The 12,439-nt window shown below is 27.1% G+C and overlaps 1 protein-coding gene across 2 annotated transcripts; it reads left to right on the plus strand.

The window, feature by feature from the left end:
• The first annotated feature begins 3,240 nt into the window (after positions 1-3,240).
• Positions 3,241-7,798, plus strand: LOC112685680 (mpv17-like protein). 2 transcript variants are annotated; one of them, XM_025557619.1, is made up of 4 exons: positions 3,241-3,385; positions 4,148-4,430; positions 7,168-7,299; positions 7,609-7,798. In XM_025557619.1, the coding sequence occupies exons 2-4, from the start codon at positions 4,179-4,181 to the stop codon at positions 7,771-7,773; spliced, it is 549 nt and encodes a 182-aa protein (XP_025413404.1). In that variant the 5' UTR covers positions 3,241-3,385; positions 4,148-4,178; the 3' UTR covers positions 7,774-7,798. The 2 variants fall into 2 exon arrangements, with proteins under 2 accessions (XP_025413404.1, XP_025413403.1); XM_025557618.1 differs by lacking the exon at positions 3,241-3,385 and adding an exon at positions 3,392-3,619.
• Positions 7,799-12,439: the final 4,641 nt, after the last annotated feature.

Raw genomic sequence — 12,439 nt, forward strand, 5'->3', positions numbered from 1 at the left:
AGGTTAGCAAGAAAAGGAAAAGAAAAAGGCAGTTACGAGAAACATAGAGACAAAATTTCTTACGTCTCACTATTAAAGGCTTACTTTAAATTTTAGTAAGAAGATGAATAAATGCTAAAACTTTTTTATTTTTAGATACAACAATAATTTATTCTTTGCCTACGGAAAATTTGATAAGTTCCAGAATCAATTTGTGCAACAAATGTAACAATGATCTCGAAAAATCTGAATTAATTTCAGAATTGCAAGGCTTTAAAGAGTATGTTTACAACTTGAACTTGATGAATATCTTAAAAAAGCAAACTTTTTTGAAATGTTGATTTAAATTACAATTATAGATGTACCTACATTATATATTTTACAATATAAAATACGAATTTAACGAGGCATGAGCGTACATACATGGCTTCTACAAAATGTTTATAATTAATAATTCGAAGAGTGAGTGTGTAAAAATGTATACTTACATGTATATATATATTACATAGAGGCACGTGTGGCTTCTATGTAGACTATAAATTATCGATAATAATTTGTAAAGGGTGTGTGTGTATGAAGTATATGTAGGTGCGGATACAAGCAGAGACTATGGGGGCAGAAACCCCTTCCCCTTAGGCCTTAGATACTTCAAATATTTCAAATATTGCCTACATTTAGAGTTTATCAATTAAAGTAAACTAACTTAATTAACAACTAATGTTGTCGTCCATCCTATTCTTTTTTCATTTATATCCGCGCCTGTGTATTTGTAATGCGTGAAATAATAATAAAAACTTTGGAAATTATAAAATGTTTTGTCAGTCAGTCATTCTTTCAAGCTTTATTAACATTAAATCTTCCATACTTTATAAATTACATTAAATTAATTTTATACCTATTTAATGTGTATTACAATTGTCATTACCATCTGTACATAATATGTATCAAAATAGATATGGCGTCTTAAAAGTTATAAGAAATGAAAAATTTGGACTAAAAATTATGTTAGTTATCATAGTCATTTTTTTTTTTTTTTTAATTAAAATTTAAAAATAAAGTAGTTCAGCAGTGGTAGAAATTTGTCCATCGTCCTTTTAGTCCTCGGACAGGATCATAGGCGCAATTTGGGGAGGGGGCTTGGCTGTGCTTAGCACCCCCATTTTTAAATTAGCACCCCCAAATGTGTTCATGTTAATTTACATTTAATACTCATTACTTATTATATATAGAAAAATAGAGTTTTTATTGTATAAATATATAAATTTATTATGTAAATGATGGTAGTGGAAGTTTGTCCTTCGTATTTTCGGTCCTCGAACTGGATAATAGTAATAGGTAGGGTTATCCTTTACCAAGTTAGTGAAAGTCTCATTTACGGCGTATTTTTACCGTTTCAGGACAGTTTTTTCCTCACGCCTAGAAAAAATATTAAGATTTTAAAAAAATGACCTATTTAAAGTACCACTACATGCCAATTTAAAATCTAAACATTTCCTAGAAGAAACTTTTACACTAGTATTTATATGCGAAAAAGTGTTAAAAAAATAAAATACAATCACTATAAAACCATAATATCCTTCGCTTCAATTAGAATCTGAAAGTGATCATGTGATGAAATATTTGTGTTTACAGACGGGTAATTCATTATATACGCAATAAAAATATAAAGTCAAAGCGAATAATTTAAACTTAGAAATATTCAAATATTTACTAAATATTTTAGTAACTGCTGAATTATACGGGTTGTAGGTGTATATTACCATTAAAAAACATGAAAAAGATAGAAGGGCTTCAGCACCCCCAGTTTTTTCATTGAAATTGCGCCCCTGGACAGGATAGTGTACTATTATTGTATTCGATTTGAATACATTGATCGCATTCGATAAAAAACGATTCTGAATTAATATGTTTATGTTAGTCCGTGGTGTCGCAAGGATGAAAACATAAAATGTTGAAACCTTCGTTCAGTTTTCTATTACGACTGCCGTTTGTTCGAAAAGACACCAATCAAATTAAACTAATCAATCAGGGACGAAATGTAACCATTTAATGATGAGTGCGAGGCAAAAAAATGATGACATCGAAATTCGTGGTACATTACGTTCATGCGCGTCAATTTTTCAGATTTTAGTCGATTGAAGCGACCATATCAGCACATAAATTGCGATCTTAGGAATATATTGCAACGATATTTAATACTAATGAACGGTTTGCATAGGGGAGCAAGTGTATACACCTTGTTCGTCTTGTAACTTCAACGTATAACATTTTGATCGGCGGGACATCAACGCCACTGTATCCGCCGGTTCCGTGACGCGCATACAATCAAACGGTAAAGCTATACACGTAACTGCAAGCTTGTCAATCACGCAGATCCAATATTTTTGTACAAGCATGCTTGAGCCTCTTATGATAATCTTGCGCAAGCGGAATGAAGATTGATAACATTTTCATCTGCATGCTTAGTTGCAGAAGACATTTCAGGGGGGATCCAGACACCCTAGACCTCCCCCTCACGGATACGGCCTTGATTAGTATAACTAAATCTGAAGGAGTGCGTACACAATCAATAAACAATAAACTGTTAACATGAGGTGTCATAGCTTGTGTCCAAGGTGGATATATATCCACCTTGCTTGTGTCATTATTGTATTTTGTTTTTATTAAAGGTATGATAAGAGACAAAAGGTTTAGATAAATTTCTTCGTCCATTCACAGATAATCGTGCCAATCACGTGGATACATTTTAAATTCATTTAATAAGTTTATACGAGAAAAAGTTTTTCTTCTCATTACCTGACCAGTTATTTGTACAGCACGTTTCTTCAATTTTTTTTTTTTTTTGAAAAAAAAAAATTATATCAAAAGCAGCTAAAGCGAGTTCGTCATCGTCCGAACTTGACATGTTCGAAACCCAAACCGATATTGTTTTTCAAACATGTTCGGGCCGTGCGGTGACAGAGGAAAATTATGTATGCTTGTACAAACAATTTTGTCTGCGTGATTGACAAGATTGCAGTACCTGTAAGTGTATAGACACCTTATCACTAACGAGACACGCGGTCAACAGCGGTATTAGGCCGTAATCACGTGTCGTAAAGGTCAGAACCTTGGCGCGGCACACGTGCGCGGCACATTGACCTTGTCGCTCGCGCGAGAACCGGTCCGGAACCGTCCGCGGTTTTTGATAACGGCAGCGAGCAGCGGCGCGCGCCCATTCGCTTTCCCCCTCCACGTGTGGCAATCGATACCCGATAACACGGGACGAGTTAACTCTTGTGTCCATGCTGTGTAACTAATAACTCGCGAATAGGACGCCCTCGCTGCTCGCGGCGCGCGCACCCGGTGGACCGTCGAGGTGTCGGAAATCCATGGGACGATCGTAGTCGGAGCCGTTCGCCTTGCGGTAGGTAGTCTGATATTGATTGGTTCTCGCGGCGCCGTCGTAGTCGTTGCGACGGTTAACAATATTGAAGTTAACGTTAATGGTTTAAAAGTTTTTTTTTTTTTTTATGTAAACGTTCTTGATTTACGATATTCTTTCGAATAATACAAAATAAAACTATAATATTTCAAACGCCATTAATAAATATCTACGCTCAAAAGTGTGTCGTCGGTTGCCTCAGTAGCCAATCGGACGGTTTGTAGAACACATTTTTACGATCATTTTTCCGAACAATTCCTTCTCTGCGGTTTCACAAACATTTTAAAACCGCAGCAGTTGTCTTCGATCTATAGTTTATCAATATCCTTATGCCCCTCTCGAACGTCACGGATTTATAACCTATTTCATTTTTTTAGCGTTCATTCGCAGACATTTTTACCGATTCGTCTGGATAAGTTTGATTTAACAGTAGGGTGATTATGCGGAACCGTTCCGTATTTCAATTTCTTGTCCCGTTTCAATTCTGTTATAGTTAGATCTCTACTCGACAATAGTATTTTTGGGTTTTCGTTTTCATCATTTTAGCGGGTGTAAAATTGTCTTTGTGTAAAATTATTTGATTTGTATTTAGAAATCTTTTATGTTTAATATAAGTAATATGAGCAAAATCGATGTGTCCTATGCTTAAAAAAAATAAAATATAGTCATCTTATTCAATGAATCCTTAGAAGTCTTAAAAAAGTCAATCGATAATAGTTTAATTATAATAATCAATAATTTCAGGTGACGTCTAGATTCCTTTTTTATCTGGAAAATGTGGTCAAAAATACTTAAGGCCAGTAGTCATGGGCTTGTTCGCGGGGTCGCCATATATTCAATTACCTGGCCGTTGAGCAGTATTATACAACAGTCACTGGATCCATCGGGCATTAAAGACATTGATCTGCAGCGAGCAGCGAAATTCAGCATTTATGGAGGATTGTATGTAGCTCCTACTTTGTATGCTTGGATGAGATTTGCTGGTTTTATTTGGCCATCGATGACAATCACTAGTCATATAACAAAGGTAAAAATATATTTCTATGATAAGTTAATATTAAATACCTGAAAGGTTTATGAACAACTATCAGGTGTTGTTATTTGAATAAGAAAATAGTACTTAATATATATGTAAATATTTCTCTGTAGTTAAACTAAAATAAATTATTTAAATATACAACACTTACATTTACATTTATTTTTTAGCTTTTTATTTATTTTAGATTTATCATTAAACTCTTGATTTGGCTTTCAAATAAATTATAATTAAAATCAGATAATTTTAATTTTAATTTATAATTTAAATGTCATCTACTACTGTTTTAACTACTTCGTAAATATTTAAATATTCTATAAAATTGTATTTCCTAGTAAAAATGTTATCAGTGAATTGATACTTGCATTTGATTTAATACCTAAAATATACTGTTAAAGGTTAAAAATGTCTTTCATTATTTGAACAATAAATAAAGATTCATGACATTTAACCTATTTTTTTTACATTTTAAATAATAATTTGTTGATATGATTATGTTTGAGAAAAATTATTTTGATATAAAATTAACTATTTATAATAGTAACCCTCTATCTTTATATACAATTTAATCTTAAATAGGTATTAGTATAAATTAATTGATTGGATTAAAAAGAAATTTGTATACAACTAAATTATGAAAATATAGAAGTATTACCAGATTATTTATATAATAGGTAATCATAAGATTCAGTACTTTAATAATATAGGATGCTATATTTTGCAATGAACTGTTCACTCTGTACATAATTCTGTTTAATTTTAATATTAATTTATCATTTGCAATTTCCATTTAATATACAGATAAAAATAATTGTCTGATAATATATGTGCGCCAAGCACTTCTATTATTTGTATTTTATCCAAACTGCCAGAATACTGAAAACAATTAACAATAAAAAAAGGTCAAAGATATTAAAAATAATTTTGTATAGATAATATATTGGAGTATTTAGAATTTGTAAAAAGGAATTATTTAATTCATAATTCAGTTTAAGTATTACCAAAGTCTATGGCAAACATTGTTATAGTACTGAAACTAATATTATTAAGTTTTCTCAAAATATTATACATTTGAAATATTAAATTAAGTTGTATCAATTGTTATCGTAATAGAAGTAATATTATTTGATACACATGTATTTTTAAACTGTATTAATTTTAAAAGTATTATATTTCTTATAATTTATTCGGATGCATAATTAGCATTTTTTCTAGGGATAAGGAAAACAATTATTTATTTTTATTTATATCATAGTTTAATCAAGAAAAATAAAATCAAGATAAAATATTTCTTAATAACTTCTGTTATATTTAAGAATTTAAACATTGAAAAATACTTATAGAAAAAAAAAGAAGCTTAAGATTTATTCTTCATAGTTATATCACTGAATATATTCAAGTAGTTTATATTTAATATATATTATAAATATATAAAAGATATATACATATTTTTCTTGATATCATATTTTTATTTTAATTTATTGTCATTATTTTCAGATGTATATAATTTAATACTAATATAATAGTTTATAGTTTAAAAAAGTGTGTTTAAATATTGATATTTTCTGTATCGACTCAATTTTTAGGTCTGAATAAATAAATTAAGAATATTATAACAATTTACAATTTTTATGAAATAGCAAGCAACTCTTATACAAAGTACTTATACATATCGAATATATTATTATTTTCAAAATTTATCAATTACCTACATCATATTATGATATAATATGGAAATCAATACTACTTTTTTTTTTAAATATATGTATATGAAGCCTTAATCATATTTTTTTCTTATATAAGTTAGGATAGAGTTACTTATCTCATATTAAAAACCAAAAAGTATAATAATAGTTTTATTAAAAACTATTTCTTATGCAATAGTATTGGATTGTTTATAATTACTAATGAAAAAAATTTTTTTTTTTCTGAAAATATTACATTTGATAAGAATAAAATAAAATAATTTTTAAATGTTTTAATCATTATTAATTCAAAATTGAAAAATAACCAAATTTAGGATCATAATTTAACTAAAAGTTCATAGTTTCTAAATATTTAAATTCTTAATTTGATATGTGAAAGAAGCACTTTGTGGTGTAATTAGTACATTAAGAGACAATTACAATCTGTATATATGAGTATACAACAAGTAAATAAGTTTACCTAAGAAAACATGTTTACATGAAGACACCAATCGGTGTTTATTTATATTTCAAAGGTTTTCAACATTTTGAGTGTCATCCCTCCTTTCGTACTATTTTATATCCCCTCACCATAAAAAGATTGAATTATGTTTAAATGTATATATTTTAATATGTACATTATGCATTTGATGGTGGTAATTATATTAATGTGGTAATATGAAAATCAATGATTTTTTTTAAATTTTTAAGAATTTATTTGTTTATTTATTAACCTCTAAATGTTGAAGAAATTATTAGTATTTTTATTAAAAAAAATAGAAAAATGAATTTTACATAATATTAACTCAAAAACATTTTAAGTCTACCAACTGTAGAAAAATGCTTAATTTATTATGTATCTTATTTAATAATAAATTTAAATTCCTATATTTGTATTATTTATGTCATAATTAAAACCACCCGTTCCCTAAAAAATGTCTAATTGTAGGTATGGTGGAGGTAAATTGGTCCATAGTAAAAATAATTCCTATATACCCCACTGTAAGGATACATAATGTAAATTATTACTTTTAATTTTGCAGGCAGTGGTTGAACAATTTTCATATGGTCCATTTGCAATGGCTAGTTTTTTTTTCTTTATGACACTTCTCGATGGAGGTACTATTGAAGATGCGAAAAAAGAAGTTCAACAAAAATTTATTTCTACATGGAAGGTATTATTTTAGATATTTGTCATTTTTATTATTTATGTTTAATTAAAATATTCTTGAAGAGTATTAAAGTATATTTTAATTTCAATATTTTTGTTTTTTCCCTTTAAATTAAATACTATACTAAATTCAATTTAATTTCAAATTTAATTCATTAATGTAGTTAATTCCATTTCCAAATTATCAGAATTATCTGAGTATCTAAATATTTTTTAATGTGTAGAAATTGAGCAGATTAAATAACTAATTAAAAATATAAAAATTAATATTTAAAATATGATTACTAATTTATTATTATTTTTTTAAATTTAGATAGCAATCATAGTTTGGCCATTTTTACAAACAATAAATTACTGTATCATTCCTCCAAAGAATCGTTTAATTTTTGTCAGTTTGGCTGGGCTTGTGTGGACTTCATTTTTAGCTTATATGAAATATGAAAAAAAAAAGTCTATAGATTATGAAAAAACTGATTGATAATTTGTATTTTGATATTTATTTTTCTATTTTATTGTTTTAAGTATTCAAAGTATTTAATTGTTATTTATTATTGATTTTAATTGTTATGAATTATTTAAACTATTGTTGCTAATTATTGTAATTATTTAAATATGAATATTTGTTTAAATAACATATTAACAACTTGTGAAATTTATATTTTAAAAAGTTGCGATACATTTATAATGTTGGTGAATTTATACATGTTATAACTAGACAGTACTAGTCTAAAGAATTATTGTTATTAAATTGTTGTTTTTACTTTTGCAATTATTTTTTTGTAAATTATAATTTATATTGTCTTTTAAGAATTGTATTTATTTTTATTGATATGTTAAATCACTATTAAAATGCTTACCAATCATGTAAAGAAACTACCTAGTTTTTACATGATTTGATGTTACCACACTGTATATGATTTCCCTAAAATTAGTGTTAAGTTTACAGTAAATGTTATTCTTGACTGCCACTCGTGTGGGTTGTTATAAAATTAACAATTTAAGTACGAGTCATTTATTATTTAACTACACATGAGCAGTAGATACATTTAAGTATAATAGTAAACCGATATTTGTAAGGCCTAATTTTGTTGCTTGAAACAGAATGTGATATTAATTTTACTGTTGTATATGTTGTATAACGATTTCAATAATTTAAAATAATATCATTTTTATTGAATATTTAACTTTTTACTATATAAGAACTTAGTTTTGAGTTAAACCCTTAGATAGATAGTGAAAAATGTTTAATTTAATGTAATAATGCCAATTAATTTATCAGTTATATTTTTACGCATATATTATAAATTTCATTTGTATTAATTGTTTTTAATTAAAAAAACAATTTTATTTGAATTTTGAATAGTAGCAATAATATTACTTATGATCTTCCGTTATATATAATGAAATAAAAACTTATAAAGTCATAAATTCAATTATTGACACTTACATTATATATATATATTAATGTTTAATGTTAATACTGTTTTTTTTATTAATATCTACATACAAATTATGAATTTTTTTTTATTTATAATTTGAATTAATTTGATTAGGTGTTAAATTTAAGTCATTAGTTTTTACACACTATTGTTGTACATTATAAACCGAGTTATGTATGAATATATATATAATTATATGAATACATATATATAATTTATAGTAACAATATAGTTTTTGATTTTCAAAAGATAAACCTATATTTTCTGGGTATTTATTGGTCCATATATACTCTTTTATTTTTTCAGTTAGAAACAGGTAAATTATTAATTCAATAATTGAGTAAAAATGTATAAAATATAATCTTTTTTAAATTATCAAAATTATCAAAATTGTCAACATTAATTCTTAAAAAGTCATTTATTCTAAAAAAAACTAACGAAACGGACTTCGCAATATATAAATATTACAATTATTAGTAGGTATCACATTATGTATAGTCGAATTCGCTTAATGGAGACCAGACTTGGGTAAAATACTTATAAAAAGTATTTAGAATAAATACTAGAATACTTACAAAAAATAGTATTCCGAATACTTTTAAAATACTTCTAGTTTTCATACTATAAAAATAATGGATGTCATTTGGGAAGGGGCAGACTATGGTAAATGCCCCACTCTAAGAAATTTTAAAAAGTCGGCAATTCTTTGACCGATGATCAAATGCTAAAATTGGTAAATAGTACATTTTTATTTACTATTTTGTACTCAGAAATCAGATAATATTCTCTTTTAAATACACGTTCACGGTTTATTAAAAGTTGAGAATCACTGGCTCCTTCCCGGTTTATGACAATCGTTACTATGCGAATCTTATAAACTTTATTTTTGATAAATATATAAATCTATATGATGTAATCTTTATAAAACAGTTTTCATGATATCGATACCATAAAAATTGAACTCATAATCTATAAAAGAATCGTGAAAATCATTTCTATTCACCCCAAACTACGGTACAATATATTTTTAGATACTATTTTATGTTTTTATAAATAAGTTCTGTAAAGTATTAAACATACAAATAATAAAATTATAAGTATTTATTGAATTAGATTTATATTATTATTCCATTAAATCTATTCAGTGGCGTAACTGGAAAAAAATCTAGGAGGGCAATATAATATATTTATTATTACCAATATTCTGACACCCCTTCCCCTCACCAGTTAAAACATATTTGTATTGCATGTATTTTATACACTATATCTAATTAATTGATTTTACATAAGTCTTTTAACTCATTTTATGGTTTGGAATAACATAAATTGTAGGTAGTAGGTACTAGGTACCAATATTATTAAATAATACCCATAAGAGTTCATTAATAAAAGTTGCTATTTGTACTGATGGATTATCTGGAGGGGGGGGGGGGCAAAATTATATCTTTATCTCTCAAAATTGTCAGAGGGGGCACTTGCCCCCCCCCCCTTGTCCCCCACAATTATGCCACTGAACCTAGTGATAGGTAACTTATATCCTATAGGATAAGTAAATTAATTAATGTTTTACTATTTTAAATGTTATTATTTAACTGTGTAAATTGAAATGTTTCATGTTCTTTGTTTATCATCATGACATCATTGTTCATTACTAATCCTTACATGTTTTGTTCCAAAAGATTTTTTATTGATTTGTCTATCGTCCATAAATATTAAATATTTAAATATATAGGTAACCATAATTTTTTAAATATTTTGAAGTCGGTAAATTTAATCAATTGCCTCACCCTTTTAAAAATTGAAATAACGTCCTTGCACACTTGCCGCAGCATTACATCTACTTATGATTATGACTACTTATTATCTGCGTAGCTATATACATACAAGGTAATAGATATAATAACTATAGTCGTTACCTACAATGTTTTAATATATGATTTAAAATAGCTTTTAACATGGTATCTAATCAGAGGCGGACTGGGGAACAATCGGCCCAGGGAGAATAGTCAAAGTAACTAGCCCTAATCTTGTTTATTCATACAATAAACGTATAAATGTAATTTTATACTTATATAAGTTACCTAAACTCAACTAATTATAAAAATAACAAATAATTACATTTAAAAATAATTTATTAATTATTATTTAACATTAATATTTGTTTTTAACATAAAATATTTTTCATCAATGTAGAACTTTCTTTAAATTCGAACCCAAATCCGTCTACATCATCGTTTTCAGCGTTAAAAAATACATAAGTTGGCAAAAGAAAAAATGAACGGAGTTGAAAAATCCAGTTCGGCAGAATGAGTTGGAATTCCCATCCCTAACAATTATACTGTATTTAGATTAACTGATTTTCAAATTTCCAATACATCGTTCAAATGACGATAATGATAACAATGAAACTATGAAACATGTCGTTTTATGATTTTTAATAATAATAAAAATTTATAATCGCATTCTATACTGTTGACCAAAATAGCTACACAAACCACATTTTCTTATTTATTTTTATATTTCTGAACAATAATAAAGTTGGAAGTGAATTAATTACGTATTTTCATATTATTTATGTTAATGTAATTTTCCTAATATTATAATATTATTTGGATTGTACTGGCTTTTTTTTTAGTATTAGTATCTATGAGAGGCCCAGGGAGATAAATCCCCCTAACTCTCGCAGCCAGTCCGCCTCTGTATTTAACATTATACTTGAAAAAACTAATTATTAAACCACAATATCATTAAAAGCACTCAAAAAATAATAAATTATTCATTTTTAAACGAAGAAATATTTCGTATTCGTATAATTGTATAATTATAGTATAATACTTTCCTCCTAGCAGCTAGATCTTAGCTTGAATATTTATATGTATTAAAAACTTTCAGATACTCGAATATTTTGGGTATTAGATACCCAGTGCCACAACTACAAAATAGGAGGCCCGTGTGCGGTAATTATATTGGGCCCCTTCCTAGGATTTATTTTTGTTCAATTTAAGTAACAATTTTCTTAGGTTTTAAAACACGTTTCACATCAGTTAGTGTGTGATATACAGTGTTGAGTTCAGATAACAAAAATAACATCTAGATAAATATTAGATTACTAGCTAAATCAATATCTAGATTAATATGAAGATAGAATATTCAATTTTTATCTAGATAAATATGTAGATAAAATTTTTTCATCTAGATTTATATCTTACAATAGTTAATTTGTATTTGTAATGCTTGTATTTTTAATTTGTATTTGTAATGCTTGCCGTGTTATTGGATTCTTGGTTGAGTAATTGATTAAGGGAGGCAAACCAAGAAGGCTCGTTTCGTGTCAAAAATATATTACCTAATGAATAAATATACATATAAAATATTTAAATACCTATATAATATTATATTTAGCATACAGTAGGTACCAATTTCAACATATAACAAAATATCAAATAACCAAAATCATGGTAATGATTTTGTGACAGTTTTGACAAGAAGCTTTGATTTTGTCACCATTTATCGACACCAGTTTATATACTGTATCGAATAAATACTGAAATTTAAGTTCTGGCAATGGTGCAGGAACATCAACAGCAGGCGGAGGTGGGTCATCGACATTTTCTAGACAAATTCTTTTATTGGGCGTTGAAGACGTTATACTTAAAAAACGATCCATATTGGCAGTAAACAAGAAAAACTTGAAAAGAGCAATAA

The sequence above is a fragment of the Sipha flava genome, unplaced genomic scaffold, assembly GCF_003268045.1.
Source record: "Sipha flava isolate LNK unplaced genomic scaffold, YSA_version1 287_pilon_pilon, whole genome shotgun sequence".
NCBI classification, from domain to species: Eukaryota; Metazoa; Arthropoda; class Insecta; order Hemiptera; family Aphididae; genus Sipha; species Sipha flava.